At 40.5% G+C, this 25,108-nt stretch overlaps 1 protein-coding gene across 1 annotated transcript in view; it reads right to left on the bottom strand.

Annotated features, from left to right (window-relative positions):
* The window catches only part of camkk1a (calcium/calmodulin-dependent protein kinase kinase 1, alpha a), a 67,721-nt gene that overhangs the window by 26,436 nt on the left and 16,177 nt on the right, over nt 1-25,108 (bottom strand). Inside the window, exons 2-8 of the mRNA XM_029447507.1 lie at nt 19,017-19,464; nt 12,049-12,096; nt 10,455-10,508; nt 6,111-6,162; nt 4,555-4,688; nt 2,128-2,164; nt 1,743-1,764 (exon numbers count right to left, since the gene is read on the bottom strand). Coding sequence (XP_029303367.1) covers nt 1,743-1,764; nt 2,128-2,164; nt 4,555-4,688; nt 6,111-6,162; nt 10,455-10,508; nt 12,049-12,096; nt 19,017-19,343 — 674 coding nt within the window. The 5' untranslated portion in view covers nt 19,344-19,464. The remainder of the gene's footprint in view (nt 1-1,742; nt 1,765-2,127; nt 2,165-4,554; nt 4,689-6,110; nt 6,163-10,454; nt 10,509-12,048; nt 12,097-19,016; nt 19,465-25,108) is intronic.

Genomic DNA, 25,108 nt, shown 5'->3' with positions numbered 1-25,108 from the left:
CAGAGTCTTCCCCCACCCCTTGATCCAACTCACCACCAGATGGTGATCAGTCGACAGCTCCGCCCCTCTCTTCACCCGAGTGTCCAAAACATGCGGCCTCAGGTCAGATGATACGATTACGAAATCGATCATTGACCTTTGGCCTAGGGTGCTCTGGTACCACGTGCACTTATGAGCATCCTTATGTTCGAACATGGTGTTTGTTATGGCCATTCCATGGCTAGCACAGAAGTCCAACAACAAACGACCGTTCGGGTTTAGATCAGGGAGGCCCTTCCTCCCAATCACGCCTCTCCAGGTGTCTCCATCGTTTCCCACGTGTGCGTTGAAGTCTCCCAGCAAGACTATGGAGTCCCCTACTGGAGCCCCCTGCAGGGCTCCATTCAGGGTCTCCAAGAAGGCCGAATACTCAGAACTGCGGTTTGGGGCATAGGCACAAACAACAGTCAGAGTTTTCCCCCCCATAACCCGAAGGCGTAGGGAGGCGACCCTCTCGTCCACCGGGATAAACTCCAACGTAGCGGCGCTCAGCCGGGGGCTAGTGAGTATCCCCACCCCGGCCCGACGCCTCACACCTTGGGCAACTCCGGAGAAGAATAGAGTCCAACCCCTATCCAGGAGTACGGTTCCAGAGCCAAGACTGTGCGTTGAGGTAAGCCCCACCAGATCCAACTGGTAACGATCCACCTCCCGCACTAGTTCCGGCTCCTTCCCCCACAGAGAGGTGACGTTCCACGTCCCCAGAGCCAGCCTCTGCTGCCCGGGTCTGGTCCGTCGAGGTCCCTGACCATCACTGCCACCCATGTGCACCCGACCCCAGCGGTTTTTCCCATGAGTGGTGGGCCCACAGGATGGATGGATGGGAGGCACCACGTAGCTTCTTCGGGCTGTGCCCGACCGGGCTCCGTGGCAAACCCGGCCACCAGGCGCTCGCTGTCGGGCCCTCCCTCTGGGCCTGGCTCCAGACGGGGGCCCCGGGCTTCCTCCGGGCAGGGTCTCTCCTTTCCTTTTCCTTTCTTTCATGAAGTCGTTTTTGAACCATTCTTAGTCTGGCCCCTCACCTGAGACCAATTTGCCTTGGGAGATCCTACCAGGAGCACTAGGCTCCAGACAACACAGCTCTCAGGTTCATAGGGACACACAAACCTCTCCACCACGATAAGGTGATGGTTCCCAGTATATATATATATATATATATATATATATATATATATATATATATATATATATATATACAAAAAAAGGAATAGCAATAGTGATATTAAAAATCTAAGTAGCAGCTGTATCAATTAGCTCAGCTGTCATTTTTCTCCTAGGGCCAACAAGAGCGCAAACACTTTCTCTCGTTATGAAAAAGCAAATAGAACAAAAGTAAGTAGTATTTCTGAACATGTGTGAAATGATACCAGCTACCCCCCTCCCACCTCGATTCTCGTAGAATAACAAAAGGCCTCCGATCATTAGATCATCACTATTTTGTTTATGGTGTAGGAAGGAACAGCTCGTGCATCTGGACGTGAAACACTTAGACGGATTACTGCCACTGGTAATAACTGTGAAAAACTAAGAACATTATGAATCCCTTTGAAGTCAGGGCTGGAACAAACACCCACACTGTGTCAGCTCAGAGTAATGAAGGAGAACACTGAGGAGAGGGAGGAATGAAGAAGTGAGGAGGTGAAGGTAGAGGAGGATGAGCCTTAAATTATTAAAAAAAGAAAAAGGAAATGTTCTTGACTCACCCTTTAGGCATCAGCTCAAACACTGTTAGAAAAAGAGAGGGGGGAGGAAATAAGAACATGTAAGACCAAACAATTTATCATTTAATTCAGCTGGGTATGACCACTGCTAACACCCCAGCATCACATTATTATAATGAATGTGCCACATTAAGCGCATAAAGAGTTTGACGTCTCACACGAATACAGGCACCCTAACTGTGACCTGGCACTGCTAATGGAAGATTTATGCATAATGTGTGAGCCCTGAGGTGGTGTGGAAGGAAGCAAGAGATGGTCTGAATTATGAAGTCATATGAACACTTGTTAGTGACATATGTTGTGACTAAGGCTGAGAAAGGGGGAACATAGAGTGAAAGATTTGGTCAAAGAAAATATTTCTGCATACCCATGTGAAGGTTGTCCTCCGCTGGATCATCCAGTACCTGGAACATTAACACAATCATCCTAAATGGAGACTTCCCACTGAAAAACTCAAGGTCCATGTGGGTGTGAGCAATTTAAAAACTAATGTGATATTTCTTGTCGAGATCATTCAAAAAGCTGACCGTATAAACATTCAGGAAATAAAAAGTCAGATATTCAAAAGTCTTTACTTCCTTACCAAGGACTATGCAGTTATAAGAGGGAACTGCGATCAAGGGCAGTGCAATGAGAAATGTGTGGAGCACATCCTGTAAGTTAATATTGTGCTTTAGTGGTGATATTTTCATATTGGAATAACACAAACCAGTTGATAATCCAGCCTTGGCCAGGTTTCTAAAAACAGGTGTTCCCACTGGACTAATTAGCCAATGCTTCGGTTCTCACAAACCCCAGTAAAAACAAACTGTACAACTGGGTTATACTTCACAAAACACAATCATGTTATACCCCCTGCTACTAGCCATGATTGTGCTGTTTCCATAGAGGTGCAGGACTTACTGTATCTAATGCAGGAAAAAATGAGGCCACAGTGAGTGAAATGTGACAGGAGCAAAAAAAAAAACCGCCCTGAAACTGCTCAGGGTTCAGACACAACATCCTGGTGAATTTAAATGATCACAGTGAAGGTAAACACCTGCCAAGGACACAGAGTAATGGAAAACAAGGGCAGGATATTGCCTCCAAAGCAACAGGAAGACTATTTACTCCTGTGTTTGAACAGGCTCATACTGTCTTACACACTTAAACAAATACTCTTCTCTTTGCACCAAGCATTGTTTGCTCCCTTTGTTCTAAGTAAAATAAAAACAAGCTTTTAACAGTTAATGAGCTGCTGTGTGTGCAAAGTGCAAACCATAAGTAGCCCAGTAATCCTATGTGTAGCTGTTGATGTGCCGAGGATGAATCAAAAGGGCATAAATTGCATGAATTGAGCTTGGGACTCCCAAGGGTCTATTCTCATAACAACTGCATGTCTTGGTGAGCATGCGTGCGCCCTCCGCCCAACCATCTGCGATAAATGACCCGATCTCTCTCTCTCTCTCTCTCTCTCTCTCTCTCTCTCTCTCTCTCCTCTCTCTCTCTCTCTCTCTCTCTCTCTCTCTCTCTCTCTCTCTCTCTCTCTCTCTCTCTCTCTCTCTCTCTCTCTCTCTCTCTCTCTCTATATATATATATAAATATAAAAGACAGAAAAAACCCAAAAATAAAAAAAACAAATAAAATAAGATATTTCTGGCACCCTCTACACCGGAGCAAGCCAGACAGCTTTCCTCCAGACTGAGCCCCTGAGCTGACTCCCAACCATCTGCCCAAGATTCAAAAACACTGATGATATCGCAAGGGAACGGCGAGCATCCTGAGTCATGTCTTGAAAATCAGCTATCATCTTTCATAAACAGCCACCTCTGTAAGAAAGTCCATCCATCTTTCCCCAACTCGACCCAAGTTTGAGAGCGCAGGCTGTTGTGAATATGAAAATCTATTTACATGGTAGAGGCTTTGTTTTTCCACAATAAATCACTGAAATATTATAAAACTGTCTGGTGAAAGATGTGCTGGAGGGTTAGGGTTATTTCCCCACCTGTTTCCTATATTTCTGCTCTGACATGAAGATGTGACATAAATAAAAAGTAGCCATGCTATACCATGTTGCTAAAAGAAAAAAGTTATTTTACTGATTTAGCCTTAATTGGCTCATAAATGCCCAATTGGTAGGGAGGGGCACTGCATGATTGCTATTTGTGCTAGTTAGACTGACAATTGTAGGAGACAAATTCTGCTAATTTTCAGGTTCATATTTGTATTTTGGGTTTCTACTAGAACATGTTTACATGCTTTAATGGAAAAAAATCCCCCTCTGTCTGAAACGCTCTGTTCTGTCTCTTTAAGACGCCCTTCAGAAAAAGCACGGTCTGCTCTGATTGGTCACCATTTCTAGGTCTTCTGTATTTGCGCTCTCGGCATCTCTGCACCATCATTACAGCTGTGGAATGACTAACTGAGTGTTGCGGCACTTTCTATATACTGTAGGTATAGTTGTGACACCACCTGACAGATGTCCTGACGACTCTTTTAAAAAAGGCAGTTTCTAGAGTGAGTGTTACGAGAGGGATGATACCGTCACAGCATTTATATAGCACCTAGACACATGTTTGTGTGCACCTAATGTGCAGTAATTTCAATTTTCTAGGATTATCTTGTAAGCCTATGCTTTGAATGTCATGTTAATTCACATGCATTTTCTAGACTACAAACACACACAAATGAATCCTACACACTGGTCCTTCGTATAGCAATATGACTGATGCATTGGTTAGTTTCTGAATGCAAAGGCAGCAACCAATTAATGTTTTATGTTCAATATAGAAGCAAAAGATAGAGAAACTCTCACCTCCACCAGCTTCACAATGTTGATATGGTCCAGTTTTTTAAGGATGGCGATCTCTTGGTAGACCCTCTCCAGGGGTCCTAAGATTTTGGGCTGCTCTCCTTGAGCCACCTTAGGTCCTCTTGGGGGTGGGCGACCTGCAGACCACACACACACACACACACACACACACACACACACACACACACACACACACACACACACACACATGTTCAAAAACACTTTATTTTTCTCATACTGCCCGTCTGAATGTACCTGTATTCACCCTCTGAAACACTCAGTTTTAGCCTCTTTAAGCCCTCTTCTGAAAAACATGCTCTGATTGGCTTGCAAGAAAAACATGGCACAAAGGTAGTTTTGCAAAGGTAATTAGGTAGATACTCCGATCGGAGACAGTATATCAGAATCAGAATTTGGTTTATTGCCAAGCAGGTTTTCACATACAAGGAATTTGTTCGGTGTGTAATGGTGCAAATATAAACACAGTAGGAGAAATTAAAAATAAGAGCAAATACAGAAGAATATAGATATAGAAAAAAGAATGTACAGAATGTAATGAAAAATATGTACAGTATATCTTAATTAAATTAAAATTAAAAGTGTTGTCAATCAAAGAAAAGTGCCATCTGGTTCACGTCATGCTGATGCTGGAGAACGGCTAACATGCTGAACGCTAGCTGTACTGTAGAAACACGTTTAATAAGTTACTCCGTCGTCAGGCATCATCTTAACATAGGGTAGGAATAGGGTATCCACTCGTTATCAATAAGTTGGCTGTAGGAGTCACCGTCAGCCGACGTAGCCTATATCTAACGTTCCTCTAACGTAGTCACGTAGGTATTTACGTACTATATTTACGTAGGTAAATATTCACGTACGTATTCCGTATTCACGTATGTCTAAAGTCACGTAATGTCTGCATATCTCATGAAGCACATGAACATGCTCAAAACATCAGCGTTCAACAACGCACCCCAGTGTAACACCGCCTGCTCTTAACGAATACTACTTATACCTTATATCAACGTACTCCAGCATGTTGCCGATATTTTATATACGCCATATTTTTGTATATCTTATGCATTCGTCTGATACATTTGGTATTAGTAAGTGATGCTCTATCAATAGGTTAGACATGTGTATCTGTATATGTTCACTTTTCCGATCCGATGAAAAGTTGGACGTATTTGGACTCTGAAACATTTCCGTATGCGCTGGCATACGTTTCTGCCATACGGATATGTGTGACAGAGCATTAACAAGGAAATGTGTCAATTTGTCTTTTGGCATTTGAGTTTTGAAACCTCTTCCCCTTTACATGATTATTATTTTGCAATGACCTGCGATCCAGCACATAATTACACTTTTTAAGAGCTCTGTTAGATGTAACATGCTGCTTAAACCTCTTCTGTAGCTGACAAATGCTGTCATTCACTGGCACTCAACCCAACATGACATGGCAGTGTTAGTAATTGTGATTATGTTACTTCCTTGTTCACATCCTCATACAGACACTGAATTGTGTGAGTGTCTGTCTAGAATAATAGAATAGGACTTACGTGGAAAACCACACTGCTTCACTAGCTTCTTCTTGGACACCAGCTTCATGGCCTAGGGAAGTAGAGAACGAGTTTAAATCACAATGTGCTCACATGCAACAGTGAAGAGAAGCCTACAGAACCATACATTCATCAAGAATGCACAACTAGAACTAAAAGCAGGTGTACCAACAAATGTAATGTGTCCTCACATGTGCCTTATCAAAGCCAGAAACATGTTTTAAAGTCAATGGATGTATTGTCTGTGTTATTATGCTTGGTAAAGGTCAGGGGTATGAGAGTCTGAGGCAACTGAATCTTTCATGGAAAAGAGCATGTATAAAGGACAACTGTGTGTGTGTGTGTGTGTGTGTGTGTGTGTGTGTGTGTGTGTGTGTGTGTGTGTGTGTGTGTGTGTGTGTGTGTGTGAGAGAAAGAGAGTGTGGGGGAACAAACTCAAAGCCATAACGACGTCTTGTTACATGGAATTGGTTATGCAAGGGCATAAGAAAGACAGTAAACAACATTCACTGCATGTCAGACATTTCTCCAAAATACTAGACACGACCAGAACGTCAGTGTGATGCGATGGCCCACTATTCTGAGACCCCAATAGCTCAAATAATGTCCCATTATGCAGAATGATTGTCATGATTGCAATATTGTTTTTCCTACTAATGCAAAGGCATGACCCGTACTACTCTGCAGTGCTCTTTGTAGTCTTTGTTGGTTGGGTTGGTTAAGTTTAGGCATGAGTGAGATTTATTCGGGTTAGAGTTAGAATATCATGGTAAGCAAATCAGAGTGGGACCGGGAAGGTCCGATGACATCATTCTAAATAGTAATCAGCTGTGTGCATCTGTTTCAGCTGGCAGAGGGAGTATTTTTGGAACAAGGGGCTTTTGTTTTCAGGGTAACGGGCTGTCGGACCAATGGGACATTTTTCTGACTATAGGTTTCAGAATAATGGACCATCCCAAAACAATGGCGTGTGTGTGTGTGTGTGTGTGCGTGTGCGTGCGTGTCTGTGAGTGTCTTGTTGGAGGATGGTTAATGACTCAGAGTCACCAAACAGTTAAAAATGGTCCTGCAACATAAACTTGGACAATTACATTATTCATACCAGAGTTCTCTACAGAATCAGAATCATCAACTTGATGGTGGAGCTCTACTAAAGAGCTGCCGACTCATAAGCTAAAATTCTGACGGTGTAGGTGTGTCATCGCTTTTTTACTCACTGTAAATGTGTTTTACAAAACATTAAATTGTGAATGACTATATTTATTTTTAAGCAAGTATGACAGTAACTGTGGAAAACACAATTTAAAAGGTAACGTGAGTTCAGTTAAAACCCTTGTGCTATGTGCTCAGGAGGTACTGGTAGTGGTATGTGGTGTTTATCAAAGGCAGCCAAAAGCACGACAGCATTTTGTAGGAGGTGGAAGAAAAAAAGGTTTAAGCATGATGTCAGTCACCATATTGTTCCCTCACTGTGCCATTGTGCCTTTTTTAATTCTTCAGCTCTCTAATCTGCAGTATTTGCAAGTAAACAAGACTTCTGCACTGCGCCTCGAGTTTGCTAAGAGATGAAAATCAAACTTGTTACACCCGAGAAATAAAAGGTTGTATTTCACAAAGCTCATATTATTTTAATAAAGAAGTCAATTGTTACAATACTCCCACGATATTTAAAACAGACCTGCTGTCAAAATAAAAAATGCAAAACATTACCACGTTTTGCTTTGTAGATGCATTTTGATGCGCCATCAATGCTAACCTCTGTGACAAATACATTGAGATTCTGGTCACGGCTTCACAAATCTTTAGTTTGCATGTTTGATGTAATTGAATTCAAATCTGACAAAGCTGTAGGAGAGCAAACAGTAATACCGGATTACATGTAACATCGTTTCCTGTGAGTTCCCTGTGTGAAGGTAGGCAATCTGAATCCAGCGTAGGAATGGCGGACTCCGCCACTCACAGTGAAAAGTACTATATAGAAACGGAATAGTTATTACTGAAAGATGCTTTTCATGAATAGTATCTCAAACGGTTTGATTTCATGAACATCTTAAGGACTATAACTTTAGGTCCGCATGATTTCAGTTTATATTGGGCTTCATAATATCAATTTTGAAAGTGAATGCAATTTACTGACTCTTTACTGCACTATGTAAACACAACTGTGTGCACACAAGCTTGATAACATATGGACATTTTTTATATATTCTGTATAGGCTATAGTTAACATAATGTTTATATATAATGTAATTTTATCCCGTGATCTTCAAGTCCAAAAGTTTTTATTCATCTTAAAATTAACCGCTGCTGCTTTATCAACATAAACAATCGTCAGTGTTTTACGTAGCATGTTGATGCCAAGGCTGAGAACTTGGCATCAATATTAGGTGCTACAACTTTATTTTTATTAACTACATAATTTCATAATGGTAATTTCTATTTCTCAAACATTCACCTCCTCTTTATATCTTTATATCTTGGGAACCAGGTGAACTACTAGACATTAGCTTTCCTGTGTCTGGTCTAGTGAGACTGACTGTATGTCGGCTCATGCTGCAGATGTTCCGCATGGAAATATCCAATCACTTTTTTGTTTTTTTAAACCAATTCAGATTGCCAGGAAATAGAATCACCCTTCCATGCAGTCATTACTCCTCTCCTCCTCTCTTGATTACTGTCATTGTTATTTGTCTGTCATTTGAGCCAGTCTGCAATAACTGGCAGTCTGTCCCAGAAGGTAACATTTAGCATCAGTGTCAACCGTCAGCATCAAATGCAACAACGCTTCCACACAGAGCAGAAACAAAGGCGCAAAAAAGAAACCAAAAAATAATAACTTAACAGAAATACTAGAGGCAGCTGGGACAGATAAAGACAAAGGAAGAAGGGAATGTTGCATTTGACATGCTACACATTTGTCTTTGGTTTCATAGTGGGTGATTCTAACAAAAGGAAAATATCTGAGGCTCCTTTTTGCAACTAGATTTCCTTTTTTCACTTTCGTCAGGTTTTTCTCCACATGAAGAGGAAATTTTAACCAAATTTCCAGAAAATCTGCTAAACAAAATGTTATTTAATACCTTTCCCTTCACTACTGTTATGTTAATATTGAACCATTATTAAAACCAAGTCCATGATCTTTTCCCTTAGTTAGTTTCCCTTCTTTAGTTTGCAATAGAGCTGCAATGTTTAGATGAATAATTGATTAGTCAATTGACAGAAAAACAGCTTGAATCATGTTTCAGCCTCTCACATATGGAGATTTCCTGCTTTGTTTCTGTTTTATATCATATTAAATCTTATCGTTGAGTTTTGGACTGACAAAACAAGACATTTAAATACCTCACCTTGGTATTTAAGAAACTGGGATGGACATTGTTCACATTTTATAGGACAAAACAATTAATCTAGAAAAATAATCGTCTGAATAATCGATAATGACAAAAAACGTTAGTTGCAGCCTCAGTTTGCAACAAGGAAATATTGTAGAAAAACTGAAAAAGAGTTATATAGTTTCCTTACATGGATGAAATATCTGGGCAGCATTATGTTTCTCATAAAATGTATTTACTGTTGCCAATTTGTCGATATAATTTCTTGGAGACAGGGTTGAATTCTGCCAAATGTCTGAGCAGCTCTGCAGGTGGACATTATTTAAAGCTGCATGCTTCCAACCCTTGGTATAATATTTCACTCATGTTACAGGGCTCGTCTGCGTCCTTACATAAACTCCTGTCGTTTACCCTTCTGCAGCCCACTTAAAAGCTGCCATGTTGATACTGGGTTGTGTTTCGCTCCAAGCTCTCTCTGGCTCCTGTTCAAAAGTACATCTTAAACCCATCCAGGGTTGGCAGCTTTAGTCGACATGACTCATCCAAACTGTTTCATTGTTGTTACTGTACAGGGCAGCTTAGTTGTGTTCAAACATAAAAACGGCTTAAATCTGGAGGGCCTGAGAGTTTGGGAACAAATCACCTTGATGGAAACCCCTGAAATGACCTCATCTCAGTTGGCCGGCTCATATCCAGATTGTCCCTCGTGGACTGATCTCAAAGCAGCAACTTGAAACACAAAGCAACAGCTGCACGGCTTTGAAGATAGATCATAAAGTCTTGGATGCACTTTAAGTCACTTTCATTTCCAAGTTTCTTCCACAGCAACGGATGCAATTTGAGGGGATAGGAACTCACAGCGAAGCAACAAAGTGGAAAATCAATAGCACTGCTGAGATCCTGTAAAGCTCTTCTGTCTAAACTATAGAGGCTGAGAGGCTTGAAACAAACTCAGAGGAGAGCTCTGTTGTTAATCAGAGAGTAGTTGCTGAAATATAAAATGAGGACTTACATAATGTTTGTCATCATCCTCATTGTAGGCAAGTTTGACCACACCGTAGGAGCCCTGCAATAAAGGACAAAGACATTCATTTTTAAAGTGGGGACACAATTTGTCATTGCAACACAATGAGAATCCAATGCTATACCCACGATTTGTGCCTCAGCTCCACATTTAAACAACAAAACCTGATTCCTAAAGCATCACTTCGAGAACAGACGGCAGCATCATTATTGAGAGTGTTTTGAAGGCAGCACAGTTTCCTATCAAAAACAAAATTTTTATCCTTTGGCAGCACAGAGTGGCTCCTCCCACACACACACACAGCCCCGGGATGCACGTGTTTACCATCATAATCCTTTTTTATCCCAGCATGATAAGTGCAAACAAGTAACAAAACTGCTTGGAAAGCTGATCAAATGCTCACAGAAATTAAATAAAGTTAGAGAGTTATATCACTTCTGATGTCTTCTTCAGCCAAATTTGCCAGCTGGCGGATGTTAAATGAATAGAAGAGCTTGTCTCGTGGACAGACAAAAATCCATTTGTGGGCTTTAGTCAACACACGCAATTCTTCCAAATGTAAGTTTTACAAATGTCACAAATCAGAAGCCTAACGCCTAACATTCACTATGTTTTCTAATATTGATGGTTGGTTTAATATCAAGGTTTGATTTCTGAAAGCAAAATTGAACCTTTGAACATGTAAATATCAATCTGACACTCGTTAATTTAGCCTTTAATATCTACCACTTTAATATCTAACAATACGGCTGCTGTTAATAGGCCCTTTGAATGCCATTTGCTAACCAAAAACCACCGTGTGCTTGGCCTGATTGTGTAAATGATGTGCAATTGACTCTTTTCAGATTGCCAGTTTTTCAATTTCAATCTCTGTTGCTGCCACAGTGAATTCCCCAAAGAGTTTATCTCAAAGCGTCACTTTTTGAAATGCAAAACTTCAGACTCTATTTGGTGTGCTGTCAGATTTAGAAATGCTGCAGCTCAGGGTCTTCTGTGAAGTTTGAAATGGTGCAGCGTACAACATTATTGCACATTATGAATATTGCCATTTTGCTTTTTGTTTCCTGCTCTTTGCAATATCCAATCTAGTGTTTTTGTCACACATTTCCACTTTGTCAGCCATGCTAGTGTATTGGCCGGTGTGTCCACCACTCAAAAGCCTAAGTACAGCCGTAGAGCTGCTGGCGTGGCTCTTAACTCTTAGTCTTGTTTGATAGTATATTAGCATATTTCCAGTAAAGGGAACTTTAGTCAACAATGCAGAATAATGTATGATAAAAGAGAAATGACATTACTGGACTGTTTTGAACAAGCTAATGTATACGTATGTATGGCTTAAGCCAACTATGGATGGTAAGGTGTTTTTTACCTGAATAGATCCAAACAGTAGTTTAAAAATTTTTATTATTACTATTTTATTTGGAAGATGTAAGAATCTGCTAGCATTAAAATAAAAACAACTCACAACGTTTAGTGTGCACATGCTGTGAACGTGAACTTTGTCACTTAACAGATACATTAAGCAAAGGGTCAATCTTCTGAAGGCTGCTGCTCCACATTGAACACACGGGAGAGAACTCACCTTTCCAATCTCACTCTTCAGCTTGTACTGGTTCAACTGGATGCAGTCCTGTGAGGGGGGAGAGGAAAAGGTTGGGATATAAGAAACTAAATCATCAACATAAACATGACAGACAGAAAGCTTTCATCATCTAAAGCGAAGAGACAGGAGAAAAATGTTCCTGCTGTGTGTGTGTGTATACGTGTTGAGTCATTTATTTCAGAGATGTAGGTAACGATGCAGTCTGTAGTTTCTGTTTACCGTCTGCAAATCCATTAGAGTGCTACTGCTTAAATGACTGATTTGCAGTTCCATAGCAACCACTGCTACAGCACATTCAGCCAGGGGGAACGGCAGAGAGCAGACCACAGCAGGACAGGGGGGGTGTGTGTGTGTGTGTGTGCTGAGGGGGGTGCACTCATGCGCACACACACACACACACACACACACACACACACACACACACACACACAAACACACACACACACACACACCCTAGTCAATAAGTGGAAAGTGAGCAGTGATATAAGTGTGCAAATTAGGGATGCACAATGTTTTTTTATTCAGCCAATGCCAATAAGATGATTGATCATTTCACATTTTTGTATTTTAAAAGAACTTCACAACCTGCACACCTGAGAGCAAGAAAGGCTAAGATATAGTAAGATTTATTATTCCATAGTGTTGACCTAACCAAATCTGAGTGACTTCACTATTGTTACCAACAAAACAAAGAACACTTCTGACTCTTTAAATGTACATTTTTTTCTAGTAAAGCACATAAAAAGTTTGTATTTCAAACTGCGACTGTGGTGTATTCTTCTAAATCTGTGAAACATCCACACCGGCGACGACGTGTTTGTGTCTCTAGTCAGCGTGCTGTGCTTCTTCATCTCTGTGTTGATCGGTGGATCACAAACTAACTTTAAAGGTGCATACCGCCACCTACTGTATGTAATGTTGGGGTTACTTTACAAATGTACAGTAATAGGTTACAGATATAAATAAAAACTTAATAATAAATAACTTAATTACCTCAAAGTAATGGAACACATTGTTTGATTACTTTTCTAACAAATGTTTTTAAGTTGGCAATAATGCTGAAATGTTCTATAAACATTAAGTTAAAGCAGGCAGTGTAAAGCTCACAGCACAAGACAGAATGAAGGTTATAATCTATGACGTTAAGCTTTTTAATGAAAACAATATATTCGGATGTAACGTCTGTGTAATCACCGACCTTTTGATTAGTAACTGTAATTTAATTACATATTGGTTCTCAGTAACTGTTACTGGTAATAATTACATTTAATTTGTCATTTAAAAACGTAACTCTGTTACATGTAACTAGTTACTTCCCAACACTGATGTATCAGAGTGTGTAGATGCTGCGCTTGTCGGGTCAATGAGAACAATTTTGCTTCGGATTATCGGCTGATAGTTTATCGATTATAATATACGTGTTTACAGGATCAGAGGAGGTAGGAGAACACAGAACGAATGGAAACACACCAACACAGTACTGCTTGGTGCAGGGCAGCACTTCACTCGCCACTAGGCAAGGTATTTTAGAAAATATGACATTGTATAGTTGGTTACATAATACTCTGCTTATGTAGCTCGTACTGAGCGTTGCTGTTGGTGCTGCGGGAGATGTGAGGATTGTTCATCGGAGGGTTATGCACCGTCGACGATAATGGTGTGAAGTACTGTGGGCAGGGATTATGACAAAGGGTGAGAGATAGAACAGACGACGGGGCTTTGATAGGTTAGGCGAGCAGGGAAACTTTTAGATAAGGATTGCTTTGAATGGTTGAAAAGAAATAAAGAGAATAAAAGAAAAATAGGGCGGCAAAGGATAAAGGGAAAGGCAAATGAGGAGAATCCAAAGAAAAGAGCAGTAGGAGGGATTGAGAGGACTTCCATTGGGTTCACAGTTTGCCAGCACATGCTCAGTGGGCGCTGCACTGCAGTTAATACTCTGTCAGGCCTGAAGGATAAAGAGGGCCATGCAGGAAGCCTTAAATACATCTGCCACACATGTACATGGATAAATGCGTCACTGGGTCACGATAAATCTTTAGAGGGCTCTTTCGATCACACTGTCACGTTAGAATACTGTTTCACATTACCAGCGCCGCCCCGCTGTCTTCCCTCAACATGCAACACGGCCACTTTTCCTCTCCCTGATCCTGTGTCATTCATTGTGTCTTATCTGTACCAAACTCTCCAACATCCCTCCATCTATTACCAAACAACTGATCAATATCATTGCATTACAAATACATCACTGCGGCGTTCAAAATCAATGGCCATGAATTTCATTCTTATGATTGATGAGCATGCCTGCCTCAGGATGTATGTGTAATAAAAAGGGTTGCGTTTGATATTATTTAAAGCCTGCAAGTGTAAAATCATTTCCTCAACCTGCCATTATGGATGATTTTTGATAGAACGGTATTATTTCTGTAGCAAAATGAGAGCATTGCAGAGAAGAAGGTTTATTATGTTTTCGGTTATATGTCCTTGGGTTTGGTACAAATGGAAGACTTAACTTATGGCACAAGGGAGGTGGATCAACTAAAAGAGGACAAATGACCGCCTCTCTTTACTTTTAGATTTCCTTAAAGATGAAATATTAAATGACTCAACTTCTGCTGTACTTAGCAAGATTCAAGATAAGCACATCATTTACTGTACCAATGTACTGTGACACTAACTCATCTTTGCTCAAGGGGCTGCCAAAGTAATCATTCTCAAATTGCTTCTGCTATTTTGAATATACAATTAGTCAGACGTAACAGATATATTGTACAAGACTGTGGGAACTTTTCAGAGGAAACTTCCAAACGAGACTTGAAGATCTTGAAGCTCTAACACTTACAGTTCACAGGTCTATCATTTTTTCCAATATCGTTATTTTTATGGTCATTTCTATTCACAGGCTTCGGATGATATCAGGCCATTAAATGGCTGTTATCAGTGCTTATCATTTGCTACACCTACGAGTAGGTTACGATTACGTTATCATCTAACGACATGATTGCTGTGGACATAATAATTATGACGGGAACAAAGGAGAAAGTTTGGTGATAAAGTCCACTATGGGTGGGTGGGAGTGGAGAAAAGTCACACAGGACTTTCACCAAAAAAAACTTATCTTAGTTATTTTAAGTGATGTAACATACTTAATTGACATTGCGTTACATAACAAACGTAGTCTGCGTATACTTATTTTAAATCAAAACACCTTGTTTTTCCTAACCCTATCCACGTAGTGGCGCCTAACTAAGTGAAACAAAAATGCGACTCTTTATTAATGTTGGAAATGCATCTTCAGGTGGATGCAGAGAATTATAGTCGTAGTTAAAACAACTAACAACGGCCATTTAATGGACTGACAACGTTCCAAACCGGTGTCTATTACTTAATCAGAAAAAGAGGAAAAGTATTTCATTTTAGTACATTTCGATTTAGCTCTCATTTCTTTGAATCATTTTCAGTTATTATTTCATAAAGTGGGTGCTGTAGATCCCCGTCATTAATGGTTATGAACGTAGCTTGACTTGTTATCCTGTTTTGACATGAATCCTTGCTCCCAAGTAGGAAGGCAAACATTTAACCCAGTATTTTTAGTTGGATTTTCTCTGGATTCTCTTAATCCTAATTTTGCCCACAAAACAGAGAAGTGGCGGGGGGGGGGGGGGGGAGAAAATCATACACATTATTATTTTATGTGTACAAAATAGAGTGAGAGAAAATAACAAATGCGATGAGAAAGTCAGGAGTGAGAACCCAAAGAAGAGTTTCCTTCAACACACAGAGAAAACAAAAGGAGCAAAACGCTTCTGTGCTTTAGTTAAACCATTATATAAGAGACACACGCAGTGTATCCTGATATAGCTTAGTACTTGACTTCCAAACAAGTCAGGGAAGACATTTTTCTGTCTATTATGGGGGTGGGGAGATAACAGAAACTGACACCAATTATGAAAACATGCATGTGCAAGTATTTTTCCCATTGTGGTCTCTCTCTCTCTCTCTCTCTCTCTCTCTCTCTCTCTCTCTCTCTCTCTCTCTCTCTCTCTCTCTCTCTCTCTCTCTCTCTCTCTCTCTCTCTCTCTCTCTCTCTCCTCTCTCTCTCTCTCTCTCTCTCTCTCCTCTCTCTCTCTCTACTCTCTCTCTCTCTCTCTCTCTCTCTCTCTCTCTCATTGTAGATTCAGTGAGAGCAAAACAAGTCCTTTTTATGGTTCAGTGCGAGTTCCTTTCATTTCAGTGCGTTTCACTTCATTTTCAGATTGGAAAGGACACAATGACAGGTCTGTGAGTCTGTGGCAGCACTCTGTTAAATTCAGAGGGGTTCCACAGCCTGGCAGATGTCATGAATATTTAATGCTCACTTCGAATTGGAAAAAGTCAGAGGAAAATGGAAATTCAGCAATCCCCGCAGCCACACCATACTCTTAGGTTTTGATGGGTTATCACAAAGCGATGCTTTCAGCTGCATGTATCTACAAGCATCTCCATAGGTAGTTTTAAATTAATAGCTCAACATTTTGGTTTATTCACCTTCTTGCTGAGAGTTAGAGGATCAATACCTCTCTCATGACTTTACACAAAATGTTACCGCCAGCAGCTGGTTAGCTTAGCTTAGCACAAAAGCTAGCCTGGTTCTGTCCAAAAGGTGACAAAATCCACTTATCAGAACCTCTTAAATTCACTAATTAACACATTATATTGTGTTCGTTTCTTCCATACATAAACCCAAATTTAAGAACGATACTTTGCTGTTTTGAAGGAGGTTGTGCGACTATTAGCGGGACTATTTCTTGGCCGGGCATCAATCTTTGTGGTATCAATCTTCGCAAAGAAAGCAAATTTCATAAAATGTCAAACAATTCCTTTAAGGTGCTACTTAACTGCTGAGTAACATAAAACTAACCACAAACAATATTTTCCTGAGTCTAAAAGGTTATGAAACAATGTAGGTAATACTTGTACAATCATCAGTGACAGTAATCAAGTAACTTCACTTAACAAGGGTCAAGTCACTTTGATCATAGTTGTTCAAATGTATGCTGATGATACACCACCAAAATGTATCCACATTGAATGCGTCAGACATTTCATTTGATTTATTTAAGGACAATGCACAGGACATTTTGATATGGTGTGTCTATCACTCACTAAAACTCTGGAAAGCAGGCGATGCAACAGGTGGTTTCAGAGGTTTAACAATGATATGTTAACAATATCGGAACTGCAACAGGCATGTGAAGTTTCCAGCATAACAGACAGCAAGACAACAAGAGATTACCTGGCAAATGATTAGCTGCTCCCCCCCCCCCCCCCAGCCCTCTCTTCTTTAATGGTGTATCCAGCAGCAAAATGCTGGTAAAAAGCATTTCATGTCTGTCTGATGAAACACTCAAAAGGTGCTCTTGTCAAAAGCAACATATGAAGAAAATGCTCTCACATGTTCAACCATCTGCTCACAGAGCATGGAGGATTATATAGACTGCACATCAGTGACAGAAGCTGGGATAATGATGCACTAACATAAATCACCTAATACAGAGGCATTACTCCATGGTGGGTGGTAATGGGAGACTAGTGCGCTCACCTTCCCTCTCCCTGTCATGTTGTCCACTGACCTTCTGCTCCACTTTCTTTGGCGATAATGCAGAGATATTGAGCTACACGGAGCACATATCTAGCTATGACAACTGCTCTCATAAACACAACGGAGCTGCTTTCTCTTGGTTTGTCTTTCAGTCACCGTTATGGTACCACCTGTCACACCCAACTGCAGAAATGAATGTCCGCAAATGTCCAAACCAGAGGACTGCAGATGACGGCCATTTCAGAGAGTATAGGTGTATACGTTCAGTGTTTCTTAAATGGGGGTAAGGCGTACCCCTAGAGGAATCATGTCCATGATTACGTTTGTTCACTGTGACCAGGAAGCCAGTTTCGATATTAAATGAGACAGTCATGGTTGAAATGTAGCAGCAACAAAGCTAAAGACACAAAAAGCAAACCCAGAGCCAACAAAATACTGTAAGTATCAGGAAGAATATGTTTTAATGGGATTCACCTCAACGTGCTGCAACCCAGTGCAGTGTTGGGAAGTAACTTCACTACATTGTGCAGTAGCTTGCTGGTAGTTTAATTTTTGCAAAGTTATTCAAATAGTTAAATTACTTTTTGTTGTTGCCATTTTTTGTGCAGTTAACTTCTGAAACTACAAACAACTTTGGGCAGGAAAGACATTTTTATTGTTTTTATTTTACCAATGCTCTTCTCTGCTGTAATTGAACCTCTTTGATTCTGTTCTGACAAGTTCAAATATATTGTTTATATTGTGACCAGTGTTCAAACTGTTCATACTGTCTAAAAAGGTGCAAGACTGTTTTAGTTGTTAAGATTGTACTTCTATTGAAAAGTCAGCCCTTTTATTTTTAGACCTGTGCTCGAGTTGGTCAAACACTCTAAAAAAGTGAAGTTAAATAATCTTTAGTGGGGTATTTTATTTGTTTGGTATATGTATGACCTGCTTTTTCTAAGTAGTTTTAGCTAACTAAACTACATCTACAAAGTAGCTTAACCAACACTGCCAACACATTTTGCTTTTTTAAATGAGCAAACAGTTGCATGAAGCCAGTGCACCTCCAACAACATCTCAGCACAAAACATCACCGTCATGGAAAACATTGGTTTGCCATAAATTTAATGATGGATTCTAAACGAAATGTAGCATTCAAGTCTTTTTTAATGTCAAGGTTGTTGTTCGGTAGGTTTTCTACACTTCACTTCCCGAGGTCTCGTCTTTGAACAGTGCGTCGAGTGTCTGCCTTGATGTCTTCTATTTATCTAACGTAATGATGATGCTGTAAATGAAAAAACCTGTGATTTATTGTGCAGTTGAAGACCTTTTTGATGATTATCTAATGATTATTAATAATTAAGAATAAAAATAGTTTCCTCACTTGAGCATCTGATATGGACACACGTTTAGACTCCACGGTGGGCCTGCGAGCCACGCGAGGGGATATGTGCGTGTATCCTCCTCCTGAAGACATGTAGGTGCCTCTCTCCTGCAGCGACAACTTCCTCCCAGTCAGATGAGGTCGCAGTGCGTGGGTCCTCTTGGCCTGAGCCCCGTCCTGCTGAGCACTGCCATTCCTCACGCCGTTGGTAGTAGAGCCGTCAGAGTCTTTTGTCGTCATGGCGGCCATGATGTCTGTGAGACTGCTGGTCTGTTTGTCAGAGTCGGGGTCCAGCCTCTCACAGCCAGGGTCACTGCTCATAGCCATGGTGGGCAGGCGGGGGGGTGGGAGCGGCGCAGGAGCAGGTGGCGGAGAGAGCACTGGGGAACACCAGCATCAACGTGACCTGGACCAGCCTCCGGTCGCAGCGTTCAGCGTCCCACCAGAGCTGGAAAGACAGAAAGAGAGGCTGTGAGAGAGTTGATCTACAATATATCCACATTTGGAGAAAGAAACATTTATCTTCCAGATTTTAAAAGCTTGTTAAATAAACTGGACTGGATTGACAGGTGTAGCACGGTTCTCTTTCTCACAAAATTACAAAAATAGAGCCATGCCAACGTCAGCATGCTAACATGCTCACAAGGACAATGTTAACATGCGAACGTCCAGCAGCTACAACCTTTTATTTGCATGGTCCGAGCAAGGGCGGCGAAGGGGGCATTTTGTGGTACTTAGGGCTGTGTTACAGTTAAGGGAGTCCATTTTAATTGTTTAAGCTCAATAACATCCGCCTTAAGTGGCTCATAATATCCACATTACACAAATCGGTTTTCTTTTACGGAATTGAGTCTAAAAGCCGCTCATCCCTCACAAAATATTTTCACTTTATAATATTGTATAGATTTATATGGTAAACCTTCCATTACTACCACATATGTTGGGCTGGCCACATCTTACAGTGAGAACACCTGTGAGACTGAAGTTTAATCAACCAAAATGCAATCCCTCTCTGTGTGGGTGGTCTGGTGGGTCGAGTTACTTACAGTCGACATGCACTCAGAAATTTAAATAAATGTCCCCCTGATAAGACCCAACCCAAATGCTGAAGAGCTAATTATGCTTCATGCTTTTGCCCATGGCTTCCCGCATTGCTCAGGAAATGCTTGTGGGTTGACTGATGCATAAATAAATGCACACATGAAAACAGCTGAAGGTATTGTGTGACCACCGTATGTGCGTATATACCCAGACATTTAAGCAGGATTTGTTCATTGAGCTTTTTCTCTTTCATCTTTAATGAAAATCAAGTCAGTGGTAGATTGCCACAGACAGGGAAAATCAAAGCTCGTTGCAGGTTTTGTTCTGCAGATGGAAGAACACAGATATGTAAAGTGAGCCTATGCCCAGCCATCCAAGGAAAAGAGGTGGTCAGTAAATGGGCCATGTTATGCTATTCCTGAAGTGTGTCAGGATATTCAAAAATATCACAGTGTTCCATTTTGTCCAGGTGGGTCACGCTCATTCATCCATCTGCACAGCCGTGGCTCAATACCCACTGTATCACAGTTTGTGCCGTGTTAGCATGGCTCAAAGTCCGTCTGTTGATGGTTCACCACTTTGGTCCAGAACGGAATATCTTAACAAGTACTAGATAGATTGCAATCAAACTTTTTACAGACATTAAAGTTTCAAAGATCTCTGTTTCGTTCTCTTTGACAGTACCTATGGCGATAAGCAGTAATTGCAGGTATGTTTTTGGATCTTATTGTTACTTGTTTTTTTAACTTTCATCGTCTGTAGTCATCATTCTTTACATTGTTTCTTCAACCACAGTAACGCTTCTGCAACGCTAGCAAAGACTGGAAAAAGCAGAACGGCACTTCCTACACAAGTGAGTTGAAGAGCTAGTGTGTTGCGTTATCTCCGCCTTGGCTCTGTGGCGGACCAACTAACTGCGCCGCTCGGGATTTTTCCCGTGGATGTCGCCACAGACACCCAGTTTGTTAAACTGCAAATGCAAGGGTTGGGCCTTCGGCTAAATTCCCAATGCGTTTCCACATTCAGCGATATATAGCGACTTAACAGACATTTATTTAAATCAAACAATCTACAAGATTATTACTTAAAAGGTCTCCCAGAGGATGAATCCTAATGAGCAATCCACTGACTTTTCTTCAAGCGACATCAGGAGGGTCACATTTGGGGTTTTAAGTTAAATGTCTCAACAACTATTGTATGGATTGCCATGACATGTTGTACAGGCATTCATGGTCCCCCCAGGTACATGATCCCTTAGTGACCCCTTAACTTTTCATCTTATCTCATTATCCGTGAGGTGATAGCTTTAATTTGTTCAATACGTTGTTAAGTACCTGCAAAACTAATGCCATTCCCATCAACCTAGGCTGTACTTTGTGTTTTGTACAAATGTTAGCATGCTAACAAGCTGGACATGAACATGGAAAATATAATACCTGCTGAACATCAGCATGTTAGCATTTGCATTACTTAACACAGCTGAGGCTGATGAAAACCTGATGATGGTGCTAAATGAAAAACCAAGGGATCAGCAAAGTTTTTACAATTCATCCTGAGGGGAAAATTAATAGTAGAAGTAGTAGTAGTACAATTTTGGGTGCAGGTTTGCAGTGGACTGGCACTTATATTAATTAACACAGAGAAGTTATCAGATATAACAAATGTCATAAAAACTGAACTTCATCAGAGAGTAGGGTGATTTGCAGGCTTTAAAATGGAGCACACACATTTCACCTGTAATATAACTATTAATACTAAGATAATGATCAAATCCATAACTGTTCCATTTCAAAGATCTCCATGAATTCACTATTCATACAAGTATAATGGCATGTCTCTCTCTCTCACACACACACACACACACACATTCAAACACATTCATTTCGACCACAAAGTGGCGGTGCAGTGGGCTGTATAAGGCATGGATGTTAAATGTGCTTAATGATTCATTACCTAGTGACACAATCAAGCAGTTTACTTGCCATTCCTTAACTTACTTTAACTACACCATCTGTGGGATTCAACGAGCGAGAAGCCTATCAAGTCCAATCAGACAAATTAATTCAAGTAAGGCTATATGCGCACACACGCACACGCACGCGCACAAATTGCAGCAGCAGGAAAAAACCTTTTATCGGTCAGCAGCGAGGGGGATGTATTGTTCGACTCCTGACTCATTTGAGCAAAAACAAAAAGGAACTGTCATATTTGGTCATTCTTATCACAACTAGTTATCCGTCTCTTGAAATGATTTGCCCGCTGCATGTGTGAGCAATGTCCTGGTAGGAGTGGGAGGCGGAGGAGCATCAGTGGTCTGGTTATTTATTTCAGTATTTATTTGTTTACAGAAGCAGGTAACCACACATTTTCATTATGGAGGCCAATTTTTAATTAGGTTCAATATTTTTCACCGCATCCCATCCATGTTGTCAAATGGTTGAGATGAAAATAAACCCATTTTCCCTCTCTATGCTACCGTTTAATATCTTTCTATAAAAGCGGCAACAACATTATTTATGGTTGTTGCACATTTGTTGAATTTGAAGATCCACTCGTTTCTTTTGGATATATTTGTGTAGCTGAGAACGAGGAGGAAAAGTGATTTCATTTCAACCTTGATATCCATCACAAGGAAATTCACACACACCAAGATCATTCATATCATTTTTCCAGTTTAAAGGCAGACTACCATCTACCAGAAACGTCCAATACTCATCCAATACTCATCCTTTGAAGCTTTAGTTATAATCACATCTTCATTTGTGTCACTACGCTTACTGTTCAAATAAATCACTTCTGAGTGGTAGAATGTCTGATCTGCACGAACAAGCTGCCATCAAAGAGGAACACAGACAGATAATTCTGATATTTTACAGACACATTTTAACAAATTAAGCAACTTCTTAAGTGTATTACCACTAAAATCATTGTAATACTTAATGTGCTGGTGATTTTATGTAGGGTGCACAAACATAAAATGAAAAGATGATCAGAGCAGACAGGCCGCCGCTCAGTGAACCCTGTTATCTGATGGCCAGCGGGCTTGAAAGCTGCGAGCGGTGGGTCAGTATGTAGGGCTGACTATATGGCACTGCGTTTTCTCGTGCTGCAGTGCCATATAAATAAATAAATCATTTGGAACTTCTTAGTATTCTGCTTTTAATGGAAGATTAATTAAGAAGATGGAGGCTTCCTCTCAACAAAATACGGTGCAGCACCAGCAAATCAATATTTTAAGCTCATGATCGTGTAGCATATTTCTTTAATTGGGTAAACAAACTGAGGAAAAAGAAAATGGACTGATTAAAACAGAGTGAACCTTGAATATGACATATGAATATGAAGTGTTTTCAGTAGCTGTCACATTTCAACTAGTTTGGATGGAGAAGCTTCGGCAGAGCCAATTACAGTAAGAGGAGAGTGTGGGCTGCAGAGTGTGAACAAATGATTTAATTTGGCTCCATTAGTGAACCACTTTCACCCTTAACCTTGCTTTTATTTGTCTCCGTCATCATGATGTTGTGAACACACAGCAAACAGAGACATATTTTGCCAAAATCAAAATGAAATCCTTTATTTGCTGGCAAGCAAGGCAGAGAACCTGAAACCTAATGCACCCAAAGAAAATAGTTGATCAACTTGTTGTTCATTTATAATTGTACCTGCATATTTTCTTTACCACCTCAAGGGTCCTTGACAAAATACACAAAGCAGGCACAGCATCAGTACACTGTACTGTACATTCAACAGAGAGCTGAAAGCCTCCTCGTGTAGCCAATAGATGCATCTGACCTTGCAGACCTGCAGTGATTTATCTTCTGAAGAATACAGTGCTTATCTACATAACTGCAGTATAGAGAAGTGTTGAGAGAAGAGGGCATGGCTGTATGTGGAAAGCATACGTTTGCTGCGCTTCTTCTTCCTTTGGCAGGAGGCAGCAGTACATTTCTTTCTTCTCGTACCAACTTATCAGCTTTGAGATTTAATAGTTTAAGTGAGGTGCATTTCCTTGCTCGACAGGATGAAAAGGGCAATCAAGGCGATTGATCTCTGATTACGACAACGACTGTTGAAAAACACATAAAACACACATTGAAAGGTGTAATATGTAATTTTGTCATGTTTTCTATGATGTTCTGTGTGAGACCAGAGGCGTGTGCTGATATGATGGTATTAACAAACTGGAACAGACGAGGGGCATCGTCCACGTCTGAAAAGTGAATGTGGAAGTGCCTTAAACCTGCATTCTTTCTTATATCCAGCAGGGGCGACTCCTCTGGTTGCAAAAAGAAGTCCGATTGTATAGAAGTCTAATAACCCTGCCTCTCGGTAAACATTTTCCTAATGAGATTACGGTCTCAATCGCTAGTTTCAATACAGCAGGATGTTCATTTTGTAAATTATGGTCACATTTAGAGTGAAATTACGATAAAGCAGGGTGTGCTTGGGGACATGACTACCTTGTCATTGCAAGAACAAATGTCAGGAATAATTGTGTGTCTAAAGGGTACTGTTATCAAATTAACTTCAGTTGCATTATGACATCTACATAATAGACCATTTAAGCAAATTAGCAGGAGCGACGGGTAATGTAGAAGGATAAGCCTTCCCTACATTAGTTGTCCCTATAGACTATCGGTAAATTACAATAACAATTTACTGATGATAAAACATCTCATCAGCAAGCTTCTCCTACTGGTAGCAGATTGTTAGATCCAGAAACCTGTAACAAAATAAGGCTGCGGTTTCATAATCAAAAGAATACATTTATTATTAAGAGCACTCGGTCTAAATTCACGTAATTTATTGTGCTTGCGTTGTTTTATTAAAGTTAAACATTTAGTGCATTTCAATTATGTAATGTTAGCATATTAGCACCCGGATCATTGAATCTTGATTTTCTGCAGCATAGTAAGCTATGTGTTATAGTGTGTTGCGTCAAAATACATTAGCACCTGCTGTAAACAATCCAGTCCACCGTTTTATCTCAATGTGATCTTTTTAAGTCAATTGCGAAATAACAAGGATGCAGTGCTCCCCATCCAGTATTC

Source organism: Cottoperca gobio, chromosome 14 (assembly GCF_900634415.1).
Source record: "Cottoperca gobio chromosome 14, fCotGob3.1, whole genome shotgun sequence".
NCBI classification, from domain to species: Eukaryota; Metazoa; Chordata; class Actinopteri; order Perciformes; family Bovichtidae; genus Cottoperca; species Cottoperca gobio.
The sequence above is the reverse complement of the archived record's forward strand: the minus strand, read 5'-3'. Positions and strand labels throughout refer to the sequence as shown.